This window comes from Bos indicus x Bos taurus, chromosome 12, assembly GCF_003369695.1.
Source record: "Bos indicus x Bos taurus breed Angus x Brahman F1 hybrid chromosome 12, Bos_hybrid_MaternalHap_v2.0, whole genome shotgun sequence".
Classification (NCBI taxonomy): Eukaryota; Metazoa; Chordata; class Mammalia; order Artiodactyla; family Bovidae; genus Bos; species Bos indicus x Bos taurus.
In genome coordinates this window covers 75,140,839-75,163,327 of record NC_040087.1, presented here as the reverse complement: position 1 = coordinate 75,163,327, position 22,489 = coordinate 75,140,839, and the positions used below count along the sequence as shown (strand labels likewise).

The following is a 22,489-nucleotide window of genomic DNA, read 5'->3' as shown; positions in this document are numbered from 1 at the left end:
GGACTTCTAGCCTCCAAAACTGTGAGGGAATGATGCATTTCTGCAGTTTGAGTCACGGCATCCTTAGGACACACAGGCAGGATGCAACCCCAGACTGACTTAGAGTCATGCTGTTGCGAGAGCCTGCCCTCTGAGCCCCACACCCCCAGAATAAAACTTCATGTACACCATTCCTCAGTATAGCTAGATCTTTTCCTAGGGCTTGAGAAAAGCCCTAGGGAGATATATTTTCTTGCTGTCGTGTCATCCGACCGTGACTAGACATGCTTCCTGTATGCTGATGTTAATTATCTGTCTTCCTCTTTTGTGTCTTCACCTGCTTTAACACGTATAGAAATTTGTTAAGCCTTCTGTTACTTATCCAAGCTACTCATATTTCTCTTTTAAAGTTCACCGTGTGAGTCCTTTTCTTTAATCTGTAAATTTAAATTGCTAATGTGCTACTTGTCTAGCTGTTCTTTATAAAGTGGCATTTGGGGGTGTTTATCTTTTCAACTCAGAAGGAGAAGTGAAGGGACTGATTGTTGAATTCTTGTTTTCCACTGAGCTCTGCTGAGACTGTGAGCTGGCTGAGGGGAAGTCAAGCACAAGGGTTCTATATTTGGAGGGGTATGCAAATGTCCTTTGTGGTCCTGAATACATGTGAGAGCACAATTCATTGCTGAACTCATGTCTTTAAGTCAACACAAAAGACAAAGAGGGTCAGGGGATGAAAATAATTTCATGGGTTAGCATCTCCATGGAGACCAGGAAATGCATAATCTCTATGGAGACCCTCAAAATCTCTCCTTCTGAAATTACAGTAATGTATGATCTGTTGTCATTATAATTGAGAGTGGAGGCAATGTGACAAGAGGAAGGGGATGAGAGGATAATCTTCTTCTTAGTGGAAATTATGTCTAGTGTGGTTCTGCTTTTAATCAATCGGTATTGTAAGATTCTGAAGTTAGGATGCTGCGAGGCCTTGTCCCCAAGGGTGGGATGAAGCACGTGAGGATCTGGTTGTTTGTATGCCCAGCACTGAAGTAGATGTCTGACATAAGTTGGCACTCAAAGAATGGGTTAGTATTGAAATGAATGCAGTGAACAATTGGGCAGGATCTCATCATTGGCTCAGTCCTGTCAATCATCTCTGCTCTGCTGAAACAAAGGGAGGAGGTTACTGTCGGCCATACTGGGGAATGTCTGCCTATGGCTGAGCGAAACCAGTACCTCCTTTTTGGTTTCTCTCTTCTCTTTGAAGGAGAACACTGCTCAGTTGTATCTATATGGTCGAAGGAGGAAATGAAGTTTAGTTGGGATGAGGAGATAAGCAGGGAATAGGGAAACAGACCAGCTAATGAATGCAAGTCACTGTGTCCAGATAAATCCTATCCTGTTGTAACTGACATGGGCTTAGCTTCACTAGTCTCTGGGATTCTTAATACTTAAAAAAATTATTTATTTGGTTGTGCCAGGTCTTAGTTGTGGCATGTGGGCTCTTTTAAGAAATAATAATTAATTATTTTTATTTTTGGCTGTTCTGGGTCATGTTGTGCCAGGTCTTAGTTATTGCGTGTGGGATCTTTTTAAAAAGTAATCATTATTTTTGACTGTGCTGGGTCTCCGTTGCTGTGCACGGGCTTTCTGCAGTTGCGGTGAGCAGGGACGACTCTAGTTGTGCTGCGCACATGGCTTCTCTTATTGTGGAGCACAGGCTCTGGGGAGCACAGGCTTTCGTAGTCACAGCTCCCAGGCTATAAAGCACAGGTTCCATAGTTGTGGTGTAGGGCTTAGTTGCTCTGTGGCATGTAAGATCTTCCCAGGTCAGGGGTCAAACCCATGTCTCCTGCACTGGCAGGTGTGAGCCACCAGGGAAGCCCCAGCACGCAGGCCATTTAGTTGCAGCATGCAGACTCTCACTTGCGGCATGTGGGATCTAGTTCCCTGACCGCTGATTGAACCCAAGTCCCTTGCATTGGGAGTCTGAAGTCCTAGCCACTAGATCACCAGGGAAGTCCCCTGAATACTTTTTATGCCTAGATGACTATGCACCCCTGCCGCCCCCGGGTCATTTGTTGGAAACTAGCCCACTGCAAAGTGGGCCCAAGGGTTCTTTGAATTTCCTATGCTACTGCCTCAGATCAGTGCCTGGATATTCCTGTTCACTTATCCTATTTCTTCCTCATTTAGCTGCCATGTTATTGGCCTGGTGGCTGACCCTAGTTCAGTTCAGTTGCTCAGTCGTGTCCGACTCTTTGCGACCCCATGAATCGCAGCACGCCAGGCCTCCCTGTCCATCACCAACTCCCAGAGTTCACTCAAACTCATGTCCATTGAGTCAGTGATGCCATCCAGCCATCTCATCCTGTAGTCCCCTTCTCTTCCTGCCCCCAATCCCTCCTAGTATCAGAGTCTTTTCCAATGAGTCAACTCTTCGCATGAGGTGGCCAAAGTATTGGATTTTCAGGAAAGACCTATTAGCACAATGGTCTCTATTGGTTGAATACTAACTAAAAAAAAAAAAAAAAAAAAAAAAATTCATCTTTAATTCCAGGGCTGCTGCTGCTAAGGCTAGCCACTGCTAAATCTTGGGGCATATACTTCCAAGTTTTTCTCTATTTATACATTTACATACAAAATTATACACACACTCACACACACATATATATGAAGGGTTATATATTTAAATATAACTTCATATATATGAAGTAACTTGAGATCAGACTGCTTTCTACCCTGCATTTCCTTAACAATATATCTTGAAGATATTTTCCCATGTTAGTAAATATTGAAGTGCATCACTTTAAATGACTGTACAAATATATTATCATTTAAGTAAGTCTCAGACTTTTAATCGGTTCCCAATTTTACCACCATCATAAATATCACCGCACTGCATCTTTTTATATCCATTCTTCCGCACTTCTCCGTTGTTTCCTTAGGAAAATGCCTGGGTTAAAGATGCTGAGCATTTTTAATATTCACACTGCTGTCTGCTCTGCCGTCTATCTCTTTATGTACGCTTTTTTTTTTGTAAACACAATTTACACAAGCCGGTGAGCCCCCTAAGCATCAAGGTTCATGCTTTTTTTTTAAGTTTGTATTCGCTCTATTCTCTTCACAGTACTTGCGGGTGGCAGGGTTTCAGGGCTCAGTGAAGGTCGCACACTAGGGACCACCGTGAGGTATCTGAAAGTATCCTGGAAGATGCTGAGGATAAAAAACATGCAAAATTTCCCAAAGGAAAGCGGGGAGTAAGTTTTTAAGCACCTCACTTCTTGTCTGATCCAGAGCGCCGCAGGGAACTCTGAATCCAGTTGACACCTCTGAGAAGAAACACTCCTCAGTTCGGTGGAGGGCTTTTTAACCTCTTCCAACGGTCTGGGAACTCTCTGGGGCTCATTTTTGGAGGTCCAGCCTTGGTGCAACGTCATTCACCGGCACGAATGTAGACGTCGGGGTCCTAGCAACCCCGGCTGCAGCCGGTCCCTTCAGGGGGCTGCTGCTGTTGGTCGTTGTAAACAAACTACTACTTTCTGGAGGCAGCAGTGACTCATTCCTTCTTGTTTCTTTCCTCTGGAGTCGGAGAAGAGGTGACTAGAAGGTGGAGGCAGCAGAAAGAGCGGGAGAGAGCCAGGGGAAAGTCTAGACATCGTTTCCTTCCATTGTCTTCCCTTCCTCCTTGGCCCTCCCTGCCCGCTTCTCCCTTCTGGTGGGTGGACGTCCCCCGCCCCCACGCCTTGGTCCGGGGCCCAGAGACGGTGGGGTTCAGCCCCCTCACTTTTTTTTGGCTAAGTTCACAGCTGCTAGTATTCCAAGTGCTTTCAAGCAGCCAAAGCACTGGAAACGAAACGCTTTCGGCCTCTCCCCTCCCGGAGGTCTTCCTCCTCGGGTTGGTTTGGAAACTTCACCCGGACACCGAAGAAGCTCCGCCCCGGTAGTTTTGAACCGGCCGCTGGCCGACACCCCGCAGGGCCCCCAGGCTCTGCCCTCGGGGAGGTGGCCTGGGGCCCGTCGCCAGGCCGAGAGGGGTGGGCTTCCTTGGAGGGCAAGCCCAGATCCCCCGGGGCGTCCGACCGGCCCGGGCTTGCAGGGCGGGGTGGGCTCATGGCCCATCCCTGACTGTGAAGATCCCCACGCCCCCCCATCTCACCACCGGGGAGGACCCCTGCCCCCCTCTAACTGAGGCCCCCGGTCCTGCACCCGCCCGCGCGTCCCCCTCCACCTGGCCCGGCCCGCGGGGAACTGGGGGCACAGCCCGCGGGAGCCGCGCAGACCTCCACCCGGCCCGGCCGGCGGCGAGGGCGGCTGCGGCCTAGGGCGCCGGGCGGCCGCGAGCCTCCTCCCCCTCCCGGAAGCGCGGGGCGGGGTCCCCGGCCGGGCCGCGGGGGCGGGCGCGGGGGCCGGGCCGGGGCGGGGCGCGCTCGGCGCTCGCGGGCTCGGCCGGCGGTGCGCGCCCCACTCCGGCTCCAGGCGCCAGCGCGCGGGCCCAGGCCGCCCGGTTCCAGCCCAGCAGCAGCGGCGGTAGCAGCAGCAGCAGCGGCGGCCGCTCGCGGGGAGGCCCCGCGCTCCTCGCAGCCCCTCCCCGGCGCGGTGCATGGAGACGAGGCCCGCCGTCCGCCCCTGAGCCCGCCGCCCGGCCCAGAACCCACGGGGGGCTAGGGTGGCCTCGGGCTCCGGCCGGCCGGCCCCCCATCCCCCGCCCCCGGCCGCCCGAGGAGGGCTGCGCGCGGCCCGCGGGCCTCGTCGCCCGCGCGGATCGCCGCGGCCCGGCCGTCCCGTCCCAGGAAGTGGCCGTCCTGACCGCCATGGCTCACTCCCCGGTGCAGTCGGGCCTGCCCGGCATGCAGGTACAGGCAGGAACCCGGCCGCCGAGGGGCGGGAGGGATGCGCGGGCCGGGGCGGAAGCGGGGAACTTGGCGGTGTAAACACGGCCGCTCCCCCCACCCCCAGTTCCTCCGAACGCTGCCCCTTCCGGGGTCGTGCCGGCCTCCCGCGCCGCGCTCGCCGCCTCCGGGGCGCCCTGCCCGGCCCCGCGGCCCCGGTCTCGGGGGTGGGGTGGGGGCCGTGCAGGGACCTGGGGGGCCGCGGCCCGGAGGCGGCCCTCGCGGGTCGGGAGTCGCGGTGGTCCGGGGGGGGCGGAATGTGCGCTGCTGGCCGCATCGCCCTCCTCGCGTCCCCCTCCCGAGGAGCAGGCCCCGCGCCGGGCCATCCCCTGGGAAGAAGTGATGTGGAGAAATGCCCTTGGAGGCCCGGCTCGCTCTCGGGGCCCGGGTGCGGGCTAGGGGTGGGCGGCGGTGGAGGCCCTGGTCCCTCCCCACCCCCGCTACCCCGGAGAGGGGGGCCCCCGGGCGCGCCCCGGCTCGTCCCGGCGGGCGGAGGAGACAGGGCGGGGAGAGGAAGGGGTAAGCGCCAGCTCCGCTTTCAGCGCGTTTGTCCGAGCGCTTCCTCCCGGTGCAGACGGACGGGAAGGTGCGAAGCCTGGAAGCCCGTTCTGGAAGGGAGGAATCGGTCGGACAGCATGCACTCGGACAGCGTGGGTCCCGGGACTCTGGGCTGGACTTGGAAACTCGATTGGATCCGGCCACTGAGAGTCCCTTCCCACTAACCCTCTCCGTGCCTACTCTGTGGCCTGTTGGCCTCCCAGGGACTTAATATTATTATTATTTTTTTCTGGCGTGGGGGCGGGGAGAGACATTGAATTTCACATTTACCTAGATGTATCAACGAAAGTTTTTCGCCTTCGGGGATTATGTTTAGCCCTTTGAAAAATAAAACCACCTTCCTCGGCTAGTTTGTAATGTGTGTAAACGGGTAAATGGTGGCAAATGTTTGGGATTAAAAATCTCACGGAAGGGTTACGGTATCTCTCAAAAGTTTTGTTCCCCCCAGGTTAGCCGGGCGAGGGAACGTACGAACTTTAAGTAAACAAGCACAAGTATCCGAGTGGATTATTTGTATTTCAGTGTTCAACGTGCTGTTTCGTTTTTGTGTTTTTTTTTTTTTTTTCCTCCCCTCCCTCTTGAGGGCTGAGAAGTATTTGGACCACATGGGAGCCAGGAATCTGCCCCCCTCATTAGAGAGAGAGCTTTTCTCTCTCTAAATCCGAAGTAGAAAACTCGACTTCATTGTTCAGGTTTGATATCTAGAAAAATAGGAGCACAAAGTTACCTGGATTTTAGCTTTTTTTTTTTTTTTTAAGTGGAGTAACAGTTAACATTGATAACTTTACTGTGCTTAAAAAGAAAACTATCCTTGAACCTCCTGTAAAGAGCTTTTAAACAACACGCATTTAAAAACCTAAGCTACTGCTGACCGCTAGGTAGAAATCAGATGTGGTTTCTTGGTATTTCCTAAAATTCCTGCTTTGGTTTGGTTTGAATTTAGAGACAGGAAAGCAGGGTGAACTGGGTAAAAATGTATTTCTGACCAGTAGAGCAAGAAGGACCTCTTGTAATGATTTGAAAAAAACCAAAAAAACAACCAAAAACCACATTTGCTCAGTTCTTTCTTGAGATATACTCTTATGCTGTTAATCAGGTTGTAATCTAGTACACATGGCCTGCTCAGTACTACCACTGAGGTGTAGTCAGCCTTTGTGGAAAGCGAATCTATTTAAAAAGGTACTTAAAGCCTCTCTGGCTGATGCCCTCAAGTCAGTATCAGATGGTCACCAGGTGGTTATCTAGTCTCAACACTTTTTTTTTGTCCTCACCTTTTAATTTTTTGCTTCAGGAGTGTGGGCCAGAATTCTTAGTCTTGGATAAGGAAGATACATTTCTTCAAAAAAGAAAAGTTTGCCTCCCCAACCATATTTCCTCCCTAAGGTTACCAGGGAGCTGTTTTTATTTTGCTTTGTCAGTATAAAGGCTGGTAAATTTTTATTTGGTTGAAACAACTAGGTTTTCAGCTGTTGCAGTTTTAGGGGCGCGAGGTGGCTTTGGACAGTCATCCCTGTGTTTGAAGTGCCTCCATACAATGTATGATGATTGTTTCTGATGTGCCATTTGGGAAGGAATAGTCTTTCCTTCTCCCTTCCACTCCAAAAGAAAAACAACGCACACATTTTATTTTCTGCTTTGAATCAGCAGCTGCTGCTGCCCAGGGAGGCCTTCCTCAGAGTTGTTATTCAGGATTAAATTAAAGGCACACCTGCCTCGGACGGCTTTCCAGGATAAAACGGGAGGAAAGTACTAACCCACCTGTGCCCTTTCCCTGTTAATCCGATCTCCCTCCCTTTTTTCCTCTTTCATCTCCTGACCAGGATTTATGTGGAGATGGCTTAAAAATTTCAAGAAAGACAACAGAGTGGATTCAGGCAGCCTAGGCAAAGATCCTTAAAAAAAAAAAACAACCTGAATTAAAAGAATAATTGCAGTTAAAACATCCTTCTTCATTGTCTTGCAAATCATTTTTATGCCTCTTGATTCTTACTGGTACCATCTGAGGCGCAGGTGTAATTTATGTTATTTTCTAGAGGTGGAAACCAGCAGAAACTAATTGAACTGACCCAAGGTGAGAAGGTGCATTATGTGGCAATTTGTGACTAGAGACCAGGTCTTTCCTACTTTTGAACTCATACTCCTACTGGCCTTGCTGAATTACTGTCTTCTTATTACTTTAGCAGAAAGTAACATTTGTTTCATCCCTACTTGGATTTGCAGAAGGAATTAAAATATGAGATTGATATTTTGTTTGTTCCATCAGCAACTGTTATTGAACGCTGTTGTGCCAGGTACTCCATGAGGGGTTGATGGCTGTACGTCTGAATGAGTTATCCATTTTAATAACTGTTTCATAAGAGTTGGGGGTGGGGGACAGTTTTCCTTTTTTTTTTTTTAACCTCCCACATCCCAGTTTCATTAGCACTGGGGAAAAATGGAAATCACGAGCTGAATGTAGTAACTACAAATAGACATAAAGAAATTAGGTTGAGTGGTAGATTTAATAACTCCCTGTCCTTCATTGAACATTTGTTGCTTCTCAATTTAATTCAGATTAAAAGAGGAGCAAGCATCAGCTGGAGACGGCAGCACTGATCAGCTTTTAGTTGCAGAAGTTGTAAGTTAGAATTAAATCTTGGTTTATAAATTTCTATAATGGAATTTTATGAGTCACTTTAAACCTCTTTTGAACTGTGACCCATGTAAGAAATACATTTTACTTCAAGACCTGAAACTAAAAGTTTCAGAAGACAGTCCTAATCCTCACTCCTTGTGTGCTGCTGTGCGATGCGTTTTATTAAAGAGAAGAAAGGAGCTGTTGCAAAACTAAATTGATTTCACAGCTGACTGGAGTATTGTCGTTCAGTCGCTAAGTCGTGTCCGACTCTTTGTGACCCATGGATTGCAGCATGCCAGGCTTCCGTGTCCTTCACTATCCTGGAATTTGCTCAGGTTCACTTCCATTGAGTCACTGATGCCATCCGATCGTCTCGTCCTCCCACTGAAGTCTGCTCTGTTGACGTGTAACACGTGTGTTGGGCCCAGTCAGCTCTAGCCTGTGTTGAGGATGTCATACATCCCAGGCAGCGCTAGTGGTAGAGATCCCACGGTCAATGCAGGAGCCATAAAGAGACGTAGGTTCGATCCCTGGGATCCCAGGAGATCCCCTGGAGGAGGGCATGGCCACCCACTCCAGTATTCTTGCCTGGAGAATCCCATCCACAGGGGACCCTGGTTTTCTGCAGTCCATAGGGTCACAAAGAGCCTTGATTGGAGCGACTTAACATGCAACTACATATAAGATAGTCTCATATTTGAAAGTACAGACCGTTGACAGGAAAAGCTGGAAAAGAAGAGTCTCTACTTGTCACCATCATCCTCCCATTTCTCTTGCTGCTTGGAGAACCCTTCGCTGAGAATGCCTTTTGCGAGGGGAGCGAGAAACGTTGAATGGCCATAGGCAGTGAGTTGGGACACTTCACCCGCGCTCTCGCTCCCCCTGGGGACACCCGTGCACGCTGGCGATCTGGAGACAAACAGAGGATGGCTGCACTTGATTGTGCCTTCAGCGCTCTCTGACTCTTCCCTCTGGGTGGCCCATCTCCACAGTTCTTTCCTGTTTCTGTGGAAGAGGCCTCCCCGCGTTCAGCCTCTTGACACCCTGCACCCTGGGCAGAGGTCGGTGTGAGTGTGTGGACTTGGTGTATTTGTGAGGTGGGGGGCCCTGAGGCACTGGAAGGGAAGGCCGATCTGTGGAGTGCGATCTGGCATTGGGCTGGATGGGGAGCCCGCATACACGCGGCGTGTTTCTCCAGCAGCCCCGGCAGGTGAAGCCTCCTTCTGGCCTGTCCTCAGGAAGTCTGCAGCCTAGCGAGGGCCGATCAGGGTGCTCTGCGGAGGAAGGTTCAGAAGGGTGGGGGGCCGCACACAGCAGGGCTCCGGGTTGGGCAAGTGAGCTCGAGGGGCCTCGCTGGGACCCGGAGCTGGAGCTGGAGGGGTGGCACCTGGGGTGAGGCCCTGCATTCCCTGCTGCCTGGGGCGGAGTGCTGTCAGAAGCCTGCTTCCTGCGTGTGGTGGGAGAAGGTGGAAGAATGCTGGGCGCGCTGGTGCCTGCTCAGAAGTTGGTGGCAGCTCTTCAGTGGTGAGCTTTGGGCCTCGTTGCTCCGTGGTATGCGGCATCTTCCCGGACCAGGGATCGAACCTGTGTCCCCTGCATTGGCAGGCAGGTTCTTATCCACTGTAGCACCAGGGAACTCTTAACCTTTGTTTTATAGTCTTTATTACTCTTTCATGCCCCTTGCATTTGTTCTGACCTTTTCCCAATGCGACGTTACAAGGAAAATAAAGACACTTTGCTGTTATTGTTAGTAGCGTGTTTTTAAGTTTTTTTAATATTCATTTCAAGACTTCATGTTTCCTTTTCTCTATCAGCAAAATTTAAGAAAGTTAAGAATTTGTTTTGCGTAGTCAGCTCTTGAGGGAGAGGGTTGTCAGAAGGTTAGAAAAAAGAAAACAGCTTGGAGGAGTCCAGGACGTTTTGGTTCTAATCCTGTATCAGGGAACGTTCTTGATAGTATCTCGCATGGAACCAGTCGACCTTCAAGTAGAAATTGGTCTGATTAGATTTTTCTGGGCCAATAACATAGCACAGGGTCCTGGAGGAGGGTGGTTACGTGTCCATGGCAGCCTCCATCGCCCTTTCTTGTTCCTTTCTGTAATTTTTGTGGCCATCTTTGAGTCACCGTTCTGGTGTGCACAATGGGGCTTACTTATTTGATGCAGATTGACACAGCTTTTCAGTTGAACAGTATTTTTCTAGGACTTGGGTTCAAGTTTCTCAGGAAATGAACCTGTTGGCAATTGCTGTGTGTTTTACAGTCAACACTGAGGCCGGTCCAGGAGTCTGAGGTTTTCTTGTGAAACAGGTCGCCTTGCTCTCTTTTTGGGTAATTTCTCCCAGTGGTTCAGAGTTGCCGGCTAGGCAACTCCATACCTGCAGGAAATGGACCACACCCAACCAGCCCAGCTGGGGCTTTTTTGGTGCTTGGGCTGGGCTCGGCATTGTTATCAGTAATGGAATCTTGGGGCGGGCTGGAGTGCAGGAAATAAAAAGTTGACTCTGTTATCCCTCCATTGCTGCTCAGAGTCAGGCCCTGTCATCCGGCCGGCCCTTCCCCTCCCAGAACTTATTTGCAGTGTAATGCCTTTCAAACTCTCAGTGCCAAATGCTTTGAGGAGGACAAAAACAGGGCTGTTACAGCACCTGGCTCCTGGGTGATATGGAGTTTCCTAATCCTAAAGGGCTCCCTGGTTTCCAAGGTTTTGTTTGTTTAGTCGCTCAGTCGGGTCCGACTCTTTGCGATCCCATGGACTGCCGCATGCCAAGCTTCCCTGTCCTTCACCTTGTGTAGTTTGCTTGAACTCATGTCCATTGAGTCGGTGATGCCATCCAACCATCTCATCCTCTGTCGCCCACTTCTCCTGCCTTCAGTCTTTCCCAGCATCAGGGTCTTTTCCAGTAAGTCGGTTCTTTGCATCAGGTGGCCAAAGTATTGGAGCTTCAGCATTAGTCCTTCCAGTGAGTATTCGGGGTTGATTTCCTTAAGGATCAACTGGTTTGATCTTGCAGGCCAGGGGACTCTAAAGAGTCTTCTCCAGCACCTCAGTTTGAGAGCATCAGTTCTTTGGCGATCAGTCTTCATGGTCCAGCTCTCATATCTGTACATGACAACTGGAAAAACCATAGCTTTGACTACGTGGATCTTTGTTGGCAAAGTGATGTCTCTGCTTTTTAATATGCTGTCTAGATTTGTCATAGCTTTTCTTCCAAGGAGCAAGCATCTTTTAATTTTATGACTGTTGTCCACAGTGATTTTGGAGCCCAAAATCTGTCACTGCTTCCACTTCTTCCCTATTTGTCATGAAGTGATGGGACCGGATGCCATGATCTTAGTTTTTTGAACGTTGAGTTTTAAGCCAACATTTTCACTCTCCTCACTCACCCTCATCAAAAGGCTCTTTAGTTCCCCTTTGCTTTCTGCCACTAGACTAGTACCAAGGTTGAGAGGAGAGAAATAAGATGTGCCTTGCTTGAGACAAATTGTAAAACATCCCAGTTGTGGGTTAAAGGTATTTTGTGTACACCCCACTGGGGACAGCATTCCACTTACAGACTTTCGTATTTTCAGGAGGACCTCAGTCAGTAGAAGAGGCTGTGTGTTCAGCGCCCTGTTGGTATCTGAATACATTGTGGGAACTTTCTGAGTTTTATATTCATGCTTACCAGATAGTCTGCCTGTGTTTATCTTCCCGCTTAGTCCCTTCCTGTTTTTCAAAAGACTTTTCTGGCCCTAAGATTTGAAAGGACCCCATAGGTCCAGACACTTTGTCTTATGATAATTATTTAGGATTTTCTTTTTTTTAGTTTTTATTTAAAAAGTTATGTATATGATAAAGGGTTTGTTGGAACAGAGGCAGTTCCTTGCCCTTTGCTTCCGTTTTCTCCTCCCTGAAGGCAGCCCCTTAGCTCTTGGCTGGCAGTTGCTGTTACTTCTTTGTTCACAAAGAGCATTTGCAAATAGGGTTTTCCCCTGTCTGTAGACTTTGGACCCCGACGCGTTGAGGATTTAGTTCTTGAGTCCTTGCCTCCTTCCCTGGCTTGTCCCTCCCCTCCCCATGCCCAGTGCAGTTACAGGGTAACTTGGGTCCGATGCGTGTGTGTACATTAACGGGACTCCAGAATCGCTAAGCCCAGCTGGTCATTACTAAACCAGGATTACTTTTTCAAGTCTTGTTTGGAAGTTCTTTTTTTGGAAATGTAATTGTTTTAGTCTGAGCTGCTGTTACAAAATAGCATTAAAAACCCTTAGTGGCTTAAACAAACACTTGTCACATTTTTGGAGGCTGGAAAGCCCAAGGTCAAGGCTCTGGCAGATTAGGTGTCTTCTGAGAGCCCAGGGGGTGGGGGTACTCGGGGGCTGTCCTTCCAAGGGCACCGTTGCCAATCCGCAGGGCTCCACTTTCGTGACGTAGTCATGTCCATCACACTGGTGGAGGGTTGGGTTTCACCATATGATGGGGTATGTGTGTTAGTTGCTCAGTCATGTGCAACCCTTTTCGACCCCATGGACTGTAGCCCGCCGGGCTCCTCTGTCCATGGGATTCTCCAGGCAAGAATACTGAACTATATGATGGGGTAGGGGGTACTCATAAACGTTTAGTCCTTAGCAGCACTTGTAACTCACTCAACCCCAGCCCCAGATCAGTGGTTGAAACCTTCTCTCGGGGAGTCCAGGTGGAGCACACAGGCTGTCTGTCACGTTTCACTTCTTTGGAGACTCCTTTCCATGAGCCTCTTGGCCCGGACCACCGGCATCCTGGGTCGTCTCTACCTTCATCGCCCGGATTCCTCGAATTGCTGTCTTGGGTTGGCTCGTGTTCTCTGTCTCCTGCCATCATGGCTTCCACCACTGAGTTGGTGAAGCATACCTTGTGGTGGCCTTCTTGTGAACAGGGTGCATGCGAGATAGTGTTTTTTTTTAAGGTCTTGGATATCTGCAAATTTCTTCTTTTTGCCTTTCTCCTCTGTTGATATTTTGGCAGTGTATTTAGTTACGGGTTGGAAATTATTTCCTCTAGAATCGTGACAGTGTCTCCACTGTTTATATTAATATTAAACAGATGAATAAACTAGAAGGTGAATTCCAAGGTCAGGACTGCCCAGTCCATGGTGCACGGAGGGCCTTCTGAGCCGCTGTCCTCTTCCTCGTGGGATCTTGCCTTCTGGTTTCTCTCCGTCAGAAAGAGGCGGTGTACACACACCCTTGTTTTTCTGTGAGTCTGTCTGTGACCCCCACCTCCCCCGACTTGAATACCCCTTTTCCCTCTGTCTCTCACTTTCTGGTCTCAGGGTCCTGTGGACCCAGAACCGTTTTCAGGGCAGCCCGCAGTGTCTTGTCAGAGAAACTTTTGCTTAAGTTGACTGCTGTTTGGGGTGTGCAGCTGTGGTCTGGGAGTGAGTGTGGGTGTCCTGGGAGGACGGGGGTGGCACCGCCAGGGTGGGTCAGGTGCCATGCAACCCAGTTGCCCCTGGGCGTGTGTCCGGGACGAATGAAGAGCGAGCATCCCTGTGACCCCGTTCCTGGCTCCGTGCTGCTCCTCAGACGCTTGCATTAGTGGGCACTTGGCTCCAAGGCTGCACCTCTTACTGAAAACAAAGTACCTTTTGGGGGTAGAAGCACACGGTGATAAATGAGTGGAAATGGAAAGGAATCTAGAACTTGGGGGCCGGGCGTTGGCCAGCAGCTGTTTTCAGCACAGTTTTCTCAGCATCGCTGTGAAAATCCAGTTCAGTGCGGTTGACTCACAGTTGTCAAACTGGCACCTGAACTCCTGCTGAACCGAGAGCCTGCGGTAGGAAGCCCTGTGTGCACTACCTCCCGTGTGTGCAGTGCCGTATCGCGGCACCAGATGTTTCTTGAGAGGTAATTTGAAAAGAAAAAGAGGGGTGAGTACGAAGAACTGCTTTCTTCCTCAGCAGTTGCTACTGGGAGGCGGGTGGCTTTTTCCTTCTGCTTCGCTGGGGAACCTGGAGAGATAAGCAGGGAAAGATGGTCTTTGGGCGTTCCCACGTTGATGCCTGTCAAGGAGACTGTGGGGTCCTTGTAGGAAGGGAACTTTGTTCTCTTGCTCTCCTCCCAAGGGCCCCAGGCGGGGGCAGCTCATGCCCTTGGCCTATCCTCAGGGCTTCCGCTGCAAGAAGGGCTATTGGACCAGTTTTACAGATGTGAAAACTGAGGCTAAAGGAGACTGGACTGAGGCTCCGTGCCTGGGAGCAGAGCCCTGATTTTTAGCCCTCACTCCACCAGAGTGCCTCCTACCCAGCATTTCTGATCCTGCCCCGCCGTCCACGTGGCTGCTGTTTCCCTAAGGACCTGGTTGCTCCTCCAGCTTCTCTGAGACCACCCAGTCCAGGGCCAGTACCTGCTGGTATTTGAGGGCACTTTTATTTCCATGATTTTTTTTTACTTTTGAAGAAGATTTTGTTCACGTTCCAGGGCTATTTTTAATTGACTTCCTGGAGTTCGGAGGGTGGGTATTGGGGGAGGTGACTGGTTTCCATTCTCTTTCTCTCAGTTCTCTCTGCTGAGCCCTTAGGCCACCCTCTGGGCGGGAGAGCAGCCTCCGGCCTCTGTTTCTTGCCTCTCAGGGTGTTGCCCTGGTTGTTTTGAAACGTGCTGAAGTAGTAACTGGAAAAAGCAGCCTGTAACAGTGGTTTTTCAAATTTCAGCGTTTACCCTCATCCACTGCCTGGAGGGCTTGGTAAAATGTAGACAGTCTGGGGTGGAGTGTGTGTTTCTAACAAGATGCCAGGTGTGCCAGGGCCAGGTTGAGAACCACTGCACCGCAGTTAAGAATCCTCATCACGGACACACACTGTAGTGTCCATTTGCAGAGCGGCTCAGTGGGTAGTCAGTGCTGGCGAGTTGGGGCGTGTATTTCAGAAACCGACTTTGGAAGCACGGGTCTGACTTTGAAAGTTGAATAGGCTTTTCAGTGGAAAGAATTGCTGGACTCTAGCAACAAAGGTCCATCTAGTCAAAGCTGTGGTTTTTCCAGTAGTCGTGTATGGATGTGAGAGTTGAACCGTAAGACAGCTGAGCGCCAAAGAATTGATGTGTTTGAACTGTAGTGTTGGAGAAGACTGTTGAGAGTCCCTTGGACTGCAAGGAGATCCAACCAGTCCGTCCTAAAGGAGATCAGTCCTGAATATTCATTGGAAGAACTGATGCTGAAGCTCCAATACCTGATATGAAGAACTGACTCACTGGAAAAGACCCTGATATTGGGAAAGATGGAAGGCAGGAGGAGAAGGGGACAACAGAGGATGAGATGGTTGGATGGCATCACTGACTCGATGGATATGAGTTTGAGTAAGCTCTAGGAGTTGGCGATGGACAGGGAGGCCTGGCGTGCTGCAGTCCATGGGGTCACAAAGAGTCGGACACGGCTGAGTGACTGAACTGACTGAACTTAACTGTTTTAGTGTGTATTACACACTGGCTAAGGGGCAGAGGAAGACATGTGCTCCATGTCTGTCTGACTTTGGAACCTTGTGTTTTAAGAAATGCATCTCAGACTAGCCTTCGTGGTTCTTTTGGGAAACCCTGAGCCTAAACAAAGGTCCTGAGCCCGAAGCTCTTCTTCAGCGTTGTCAGAGTCGTCTCTCTCAACTGTTTCCATCAAGTCACCCCCTGCTTAAAACCCTTTGGTGGCTTCCTGACCAGATATAAACTCCAGCTGAGCACCCCCTCACCCTGCAGGGGACACTCCCTGCCCACCCCTCAGGGTCACCCCAGGGTCCTGTGCCTGGGAACCCCTGGCAAGCCATTAGTGTTTATATTCTATCGCCTTTTCTCCCCCTTGATTGGGTTGTGAGGAGAGACCTGCCGTGAAGGTCCCCGGTGTCCGCCTCCTGGCTGGTGCTTGGCCCAGGAAGGGGGCCTGCTGCTGTGCCTGGTGGAGGGTGGGGGGCAGCTAGGAAACGAGTGGGCGCCCCTGGGCAAAGTTGACGCTCTTCTCTCACAGTTGTTCTGCTTAACACTTAACTAAAGATCTGCATGTCTCTGAACTGAGAATACTATTCCAGACCAGTACTCTTTTCCATGTTTTGGAGGTCAGAGGTTTTGTGCTTTTGTGTAGAATTGGTTGATTTGATTTTTTAATTAAAAAACAGTCGATTTCTGTGTTGTTTAGTTGCTCAGTCATGTCCCACTCTTTGCGACTCCTTGGACTACAGCCCGCCAGGCTCCTGGGTCCATGGGATTTCTCAGGCAAGAATACTGGTGTGGGTTGCCATTTCCTTCTCCTGGGGATTTTTCTGACCCAGGGATCGAAACCTGAGTCTCCTGCTTTGGCAGGAAGATTCCTTACCGTCTGAGCCCCCCATTAGCGGCCCTTTATTAGCGTGTCCTGTGATTAGCTAGACTTGCTTATTTGAGGGTGGTTTTTGGTGGTGGGGAAGGGGTAGGGGACTTTTTCTTTTTTAACTGTGTTGTAATTTCTTTGCGGTTCATTGGGCATTTTCCAGTATGAGGGTGAATGGCATATGAAGCAGATTTAGGGGATGAACTGTATCCAGAAAGGCGGTTGTGAGGTCTGGGGGCTCTTCTCTTTCCTTTGTTAATAAAGGATCTGAAGGGTTTCTTTTTTTTTTTTTTAAAGCCAAAACAAGAAAACCCCTTTTGTGTCATTCAGGATGTCTTCCTCCCAGTGTCTTCTTCAAGAAAAAATGAAGTGCTTACATGGAGTGAAACTGCTTGGATTTCCTGGCCTGCTGACCCAGGCTGCCTGTATTTTTCTGTGCTGTGGGTGGGACATGCTTGGGTCTGAGTGGTGGGGATCTCAGGTCACCCTCCCCAGTGGGCCTGGGGCCTTCAGCGACCCCAGCACCAAGCCTGGCTATTGCGGGCTGAAATTCTGTTTCACCATACCGTGAAACAGAGCCATCTTCTAAAGTGATCACATATTCTAGAATAGTTTTTAGTGGAAAACAGTTTTCCCAGGAATCTACACATTTCCTGATCTTGTGGATCAGTTACTGCTTATGTGAAGCAAACGGTTTCATGAGAGGAGGCCTTCTCAGCTCTCCTCCCCAAATAAATACATACTGATATGTGTGTGCGTGCCTATAAAACGAGTTTTCATTTTTTACTTCTTTTATATTTCCAAAAGGAATAAAATAAAACCCTCAACATCCTGAAAATTAATGGGAGTGAAAAGTTATTAAGTTGATAAAATACTTTTAAGCGTGTAAAAAAAATTACTTATTTTAATTGGAGGATAATTACAATATTGTGATGGTTTTTGCCATACGTCAGTATGAATTGGCTGTAGTTATACATGTGTCCCCTCCATCCTGAAAACCCCTACCCCCTCCCTCCCCACTCCATCCCTCCCAAGTTGTCACAGAGGACTGGCTTTAGGTGCCCTGCGTCATACATCAAACTCCACACTGGTTATCTCTTTTACACATGGGAATGTATATGTTTCAGTGCTCTTCTCTCAACTCATCCCAGCTTCTCTTTCTCCCACAAGCCTATTTAATGTGGCAAAATTCTCAACATTCTGAGATATTTTATATTTTATACCTAGCCTGTTGCATCAGTTATTTCTTTATATGTTAGCTGAAGCCATTAAGTGATGCGGTTTTTGAAATTCCATGAAAACGATTCTCTCTTGGTTCATCTTTTTGCATCAGAGCAGCGATGATCCAGTTCAGAAGGGGTGGGGATGGGGTGGGAGGTGCTGGGCAGGGCGGTGGTGGGGTTGCCTTGAGGACTTCTGGCCACTTTGCACATCATGAAGTGGGGGTTTGAGGAGGAGAGTGTCTAACTTCCTCATGTTAAGTCCAGAAATGGAGGAACACCTTCAGTCCATTGGCCATTAAACTGCTTTTAAAGCAGGAGCATCTGTAAACCCACCTCTTGAATACAGCTGTCTTCCAGTCGTCGTCTTTGTACGCGTGTCTCTCTAAGTGAAGGCAGTCACACGAAGGTGCACTTGGTGTATTGTTTTCCATCTAGAAATGGATCGTGAATATCACGCCCGTTTCCCTGCAGTTTTCCTTGTGACGATTTTAATGGCGTTTCTGACTCACCTCCTTAACGTGGGGCCTGCCCATCCTCAGGACACAGAGTTCTAGCCAGAAACGCGTTCCCGTTTGGCTCTGCTGGTGGAGATGGAATTACCTTGCTGCTTTTTCCTTTTGCCTTTAGAGAAAGAAAAATTAGTCATCCTCCCCCTCCCACAACAGTGTTATTGGAAAGCACTGGTTGTTGTCATTTAACAAGTTTTTGTTGGTAATTGCTTCACTTAACACGAGTGAGTTAGATAGCTCTCCTTGTGTTATTACATATTCACTCTGGGCCCCTTGCCCTGTAACAGTCGTGTGGACAGGAACCTGCAGAGACTGTGCGTGTGTATGTGTGTGTACACGTGTGTGTAACAGCATTGTGTGTGTGTGTGTGTACACGCGTGTGTAACAGTGAACATTAACTCAGAACAACACAGCCGATCTCCTTTCCTGACTGCCTGTCCTCTGTGGATGCGGGATGTGGAGTTCTGCCTGGCTGAATCGCATTCTTCCTGGTTGTTCTTCAGATGGATATTTTGTGTATGTGATAAAAGTCCTAGTTTTAAAACAGCTTTTTATGTCCTGCGTGTCTCTTTTTAGTCTTTGAATGAAAAGTTGTAGAAGATGTAGAAATTAGCAGGTGTAATAATAGGTGCAAATATTGTGACTTAAAAATTTAATCATTGCTGCGAATGAACAGTCCTCCCGCCCCCCAACCCCAGATGAGGATGAATGTGTCTCTCCCTAGTTTTGTCTTGAGTGATGGGGCCTCAGTCAGTGAAGTCACGCAGACCGTGCGTACATGTTTTCTTTCTGCCCTTCTTTCAGCCCGCGCACCTGAGCGAGGCTGTGCTGGTGGTAATGGCGCCTGCCTTGCCCGAGCCACTTAAGGTTTTCCCGACATGTGGGTTCTGATCAGTTTAGGTCTCCCCACCTCCAGGGGAGTTACGAAAAACTCTTCGGTCCCAGAGACTTTGAGGATTCAGTTAAGGGGCACTGACCTGCGTTACTGGATTTCTATCATGTTTGATGAATAGAAAAACGTAGGGAAACATACACAGCAATGATATGAAAATACAGCATGACTGAATTTTGCTAGAACCGATTTGCTTTTTTCTTTATTCAGACTTAAAACATTTTTCCTTATTGTGTGACTGATTGTCTTCAGTTATTTGTTTCACTCTTACAAAAGTGATCACAGAAAGGGAAACTGTTGGGGAAGAGAACAATGAAAGAAATAGAGGACGTGTTGTCAGACTTTATAAAAGAGCTTTACTATTTGAAGCTGAAATTCTATGTAGTAATGTAGTCAGTGTGTCCATTTTACTTTATAGTACTTTATAAAACACAATTAATAAGGGATTTATTAATGTTTTTATTTGTAATTTCCATGATCACCTCTGTTACAGTTTGATACAAAAAAAAAGCAGATTGATTTCATGTGTCTGAAATAAAGTTTAAAATATGGGCAATCCCCAAGTACATTTCAGATTTCATTTGTAAGTTTGTTGGTTATAAGTGCAGCCTGTTTTTTTTTTTAACAGAAATGAATTTGTAAACAGTGGTTAAATTGTGAGGCTAGGCTTGAAAAGCCTAACTGACTGTGAGTTAAGAGTTTCTGGTTCTTCAGGCAGGAAGCTAGTTGGTGTAAGAGAGCTGGAAAAGAAGGAAGATTTTTCTTTGCAACTCTTGGTGCAGGCCTGGTTCCGTGCAACATCTGAGTTCAGGTTGGTCTCTCGTCCTACTGGGCCTCCCTGCTACTGCCAGGACCCTTGTTCTCCATCCTTGGATGCGTTCCTCATATTGCATCTCTGGCGTGAGCCCCTCTTTGCTACATTTCATTGAGAAGTTCTCCGTGAAAGTTCCTATTCTTTGTTTTAAAATTGATTTTAGTTAGTCGTTGGGAAAGCATTTATACAAGTTCATACCGGTAGCAATCTTCCTCAGTGAGAGGAAGAAGGTATGTTGATCTAAGCAGATGCCCAACAGGTAGAATGTGAGGCAGGGAAGGACTGATGGCATGGGCCAGGCATGATGTCTAGGGCTGCAGAAGAGTCTGTGCTGGCATTGATGAGGAAGAGGAATGATAACCCTGACTTCAGGGAGCTTACAGTCTAAGAGCAGAGGCATGCGAGTGAACGCTTTCACTGGTACACATGCAGTTGTAGAAGGAAGTATAAGGCCCAGAAGTAGCACCGAGGAGGAGTAATTATATTGAGAGGTGGCAGTTTGAAGATCAATGAAGGAAATGATGCCTGAGCTCTTTTTTAAAAGAAGGCACAAGGAATCCGGGCTTCCCTGGTGGCTCCTGCAGGAGACCTGAGTTCGATCCCTGGAGCAGGTGGGTGGCAACCCACTCCTGTATTCTTGCCTGGTTGAAATCCCATAGAGAGAGGGGCCTGGCGAACTACAACAGTCCCTGGGGTCGCAAAAAGTCGGCACGAGTGAGCGACCCCCGCACATACACACAGAGGGAATCTAGACAGAATAGAGTATTTAAAAGCATAGGAGGGTTTTTTGGTTTTGTTTTAATAGCACAGAGTGTTGGGAAAAGGGCAGGGAATTCAGTTTTGCAGGACTGTTAAAGAACAAGATAGACGAAGTTGAAAAGGGAACCAGCTCATAAAGGACTGTGCTTAGCGTTTCGGGCTTTGGTTAAGTGATGCAGCATTGCGGAGAATGTTTGAAGGGGCAGAATGAGACCAGTTTTTGTTTTGACAGTTTGGTGCTTGGACTGGAGGAGGGGTGGAGGGTTGGCTGTTGATGGACTGTTGGTGGACAGAGGTCTCATATGTGGATGGGATTCAGGAGGGAGCTGTGGGCGGAATGAGCCGGCTTGGTGATAGGGACTGGGCTGGAGGGAGGGTGGAGTCCGGGCATGGCCCCTCGGGATCTGGCCTGGGTGTGGGGGTGAGTGAGTCACGGGGCCACCTATTGGCATAGACGAGGAAGAGGCTACACAGATAGAGTTTCTGTTTCAGAGGACGGGAATGCAGGTGGAGGGACAGAATGGTTGGTTACGTGCATGGGCCTGGAGCTCGGGCGAAGAGTCCAGGCTGGGGACTGACCAGGCTACTGATTTATGAATGAGGTCATCAGGGTGGTTAGCCTCCTGAGGAGGGGCGTGGGCACTGTGGGGAGGGCTGTTGGAGAGGGCGTAGCCCTCGTTCAGCTCTCAGAGGCATCTGCTGTCCCACCCCGCTTTACCTGTTAGGCACCTGTGAGGCCTTCTGCGCTGAGCTCTGCTGCCGTCACAGCATCAGTGATTTCCATCCTGGCCCCAGGATGGGGGGCGAGGTGGGCAGGGAGGGGCACCGTGTGGCTTGTCTGTCTGTCCCCAGCGGGAACAGTTCATGAGCTGATTGTCCAGAAGTCCAGAGCAGCTTGTCGTTGCTTGGGTGATGGGAGTTTGATTAGATAAACCGTATGCCAGCGTTCCAAATACCTAGTACAGACTTAGTTTTGACCCCGCCAGTCTTGGATGTGTAGTTTGATGAATGGTATGCCTGAAGTGGCTCAGAAAATAACTTTCTGAGCTGGAGAGCAGAATTTTCCGAGAATGTTGTTCAGACGTCTCAGACCTCGGTTAAACTTGCAGAAATCGTTGTAGAAGCCCCTTGTTGCTCAGTGGATAAATCTTGTCCAACTCTCTTGCGACCCTATGGACTGTAGCCAGCCAGGCTTCTCTGTCCATGAGCTTTTCTAAGCAAGAATACTCGAGTGGGTTGCTGTTTCCTTCTCCAGGGGATCTTCCCCATCCAGGGATTGAACCTGGGTCTCCTGCATTGCAGGCGGATTCTTTACCGCTTAAGCCACTGGGGAAGCCCGTCGAAGCCTCTAGGTTAACTTTAACCCCAACCAAGCTTTCTTGTTACCCCAGACGGGTGATGCTGGGTTTCCTGTGGTGCTTCTTACCTGGCCTGGTGCAGCCTGGAGAGTAATAGGGAAAAAGGAAAGCCGTGTTCGGGGTGGATTTTTTTGGATTATGTTATTAAAATAATTCTCTTTAATAGTTGTACAGGTTAAGCATCCTAAAATGCTAGTTTTAAATGAGAAGGGGATTTTGGAGTTTGAGTCGGTTTACTTTTAGTTTATCTAATCTCTGAGGAGGCACGATATTTTAGAACACTTGGGGGTCTGGGGGGTGTCCATTTATAAAACTTGACAGGTTAAATCAGATCTCCTGTTTTATTACAGTTTTAGCCAAAGGTGATTTTAATAATTAAAGTGAAGTGGCCCATTTAAAAATTCCCTTCGGTAAAGAGCAGTGGCCGTAAGTGTTTTGGGGAAGTATGGACTGGCTGGGGGAGTGGGTAACTGGAGCAATGAAGATTACTCATTTTTAAAAATAAACTTTATTTTTTTAGAGCAGTTGAGGTTCACAGCAAAATTGAGCAGAATATGCGGAGATTTTCCCAGGCCCTCTGTG

At 49.0% G+C, this 22,489-nt stretch overlaps 1 protein-coding gene across 1 annotated transcript in view; it reads left to right on the top strand.

Annotated features, from left to right (window-relative positions):
* Positions 1–4,438: 4,438 nt before the first annotated feature.
* The window catches only part of STK24 (serine/threonine kinase 24), a 95,082-nt gene continuing 77,031 nt past the window's right edge, over positions 4,439–22,489 (top strand). The window contains exon 1 of the mRNA XM_027557858.1: positions 4,439–4,832. Coding sequence (XP_027413659.1) covers positions 4,791–4,832 — 42 coding nt within the window. The 5' untranslated portion in view covers positions 4,439–4,790. The remainder of the gene's footprint in view (positions 4,833–22,489) is intronic.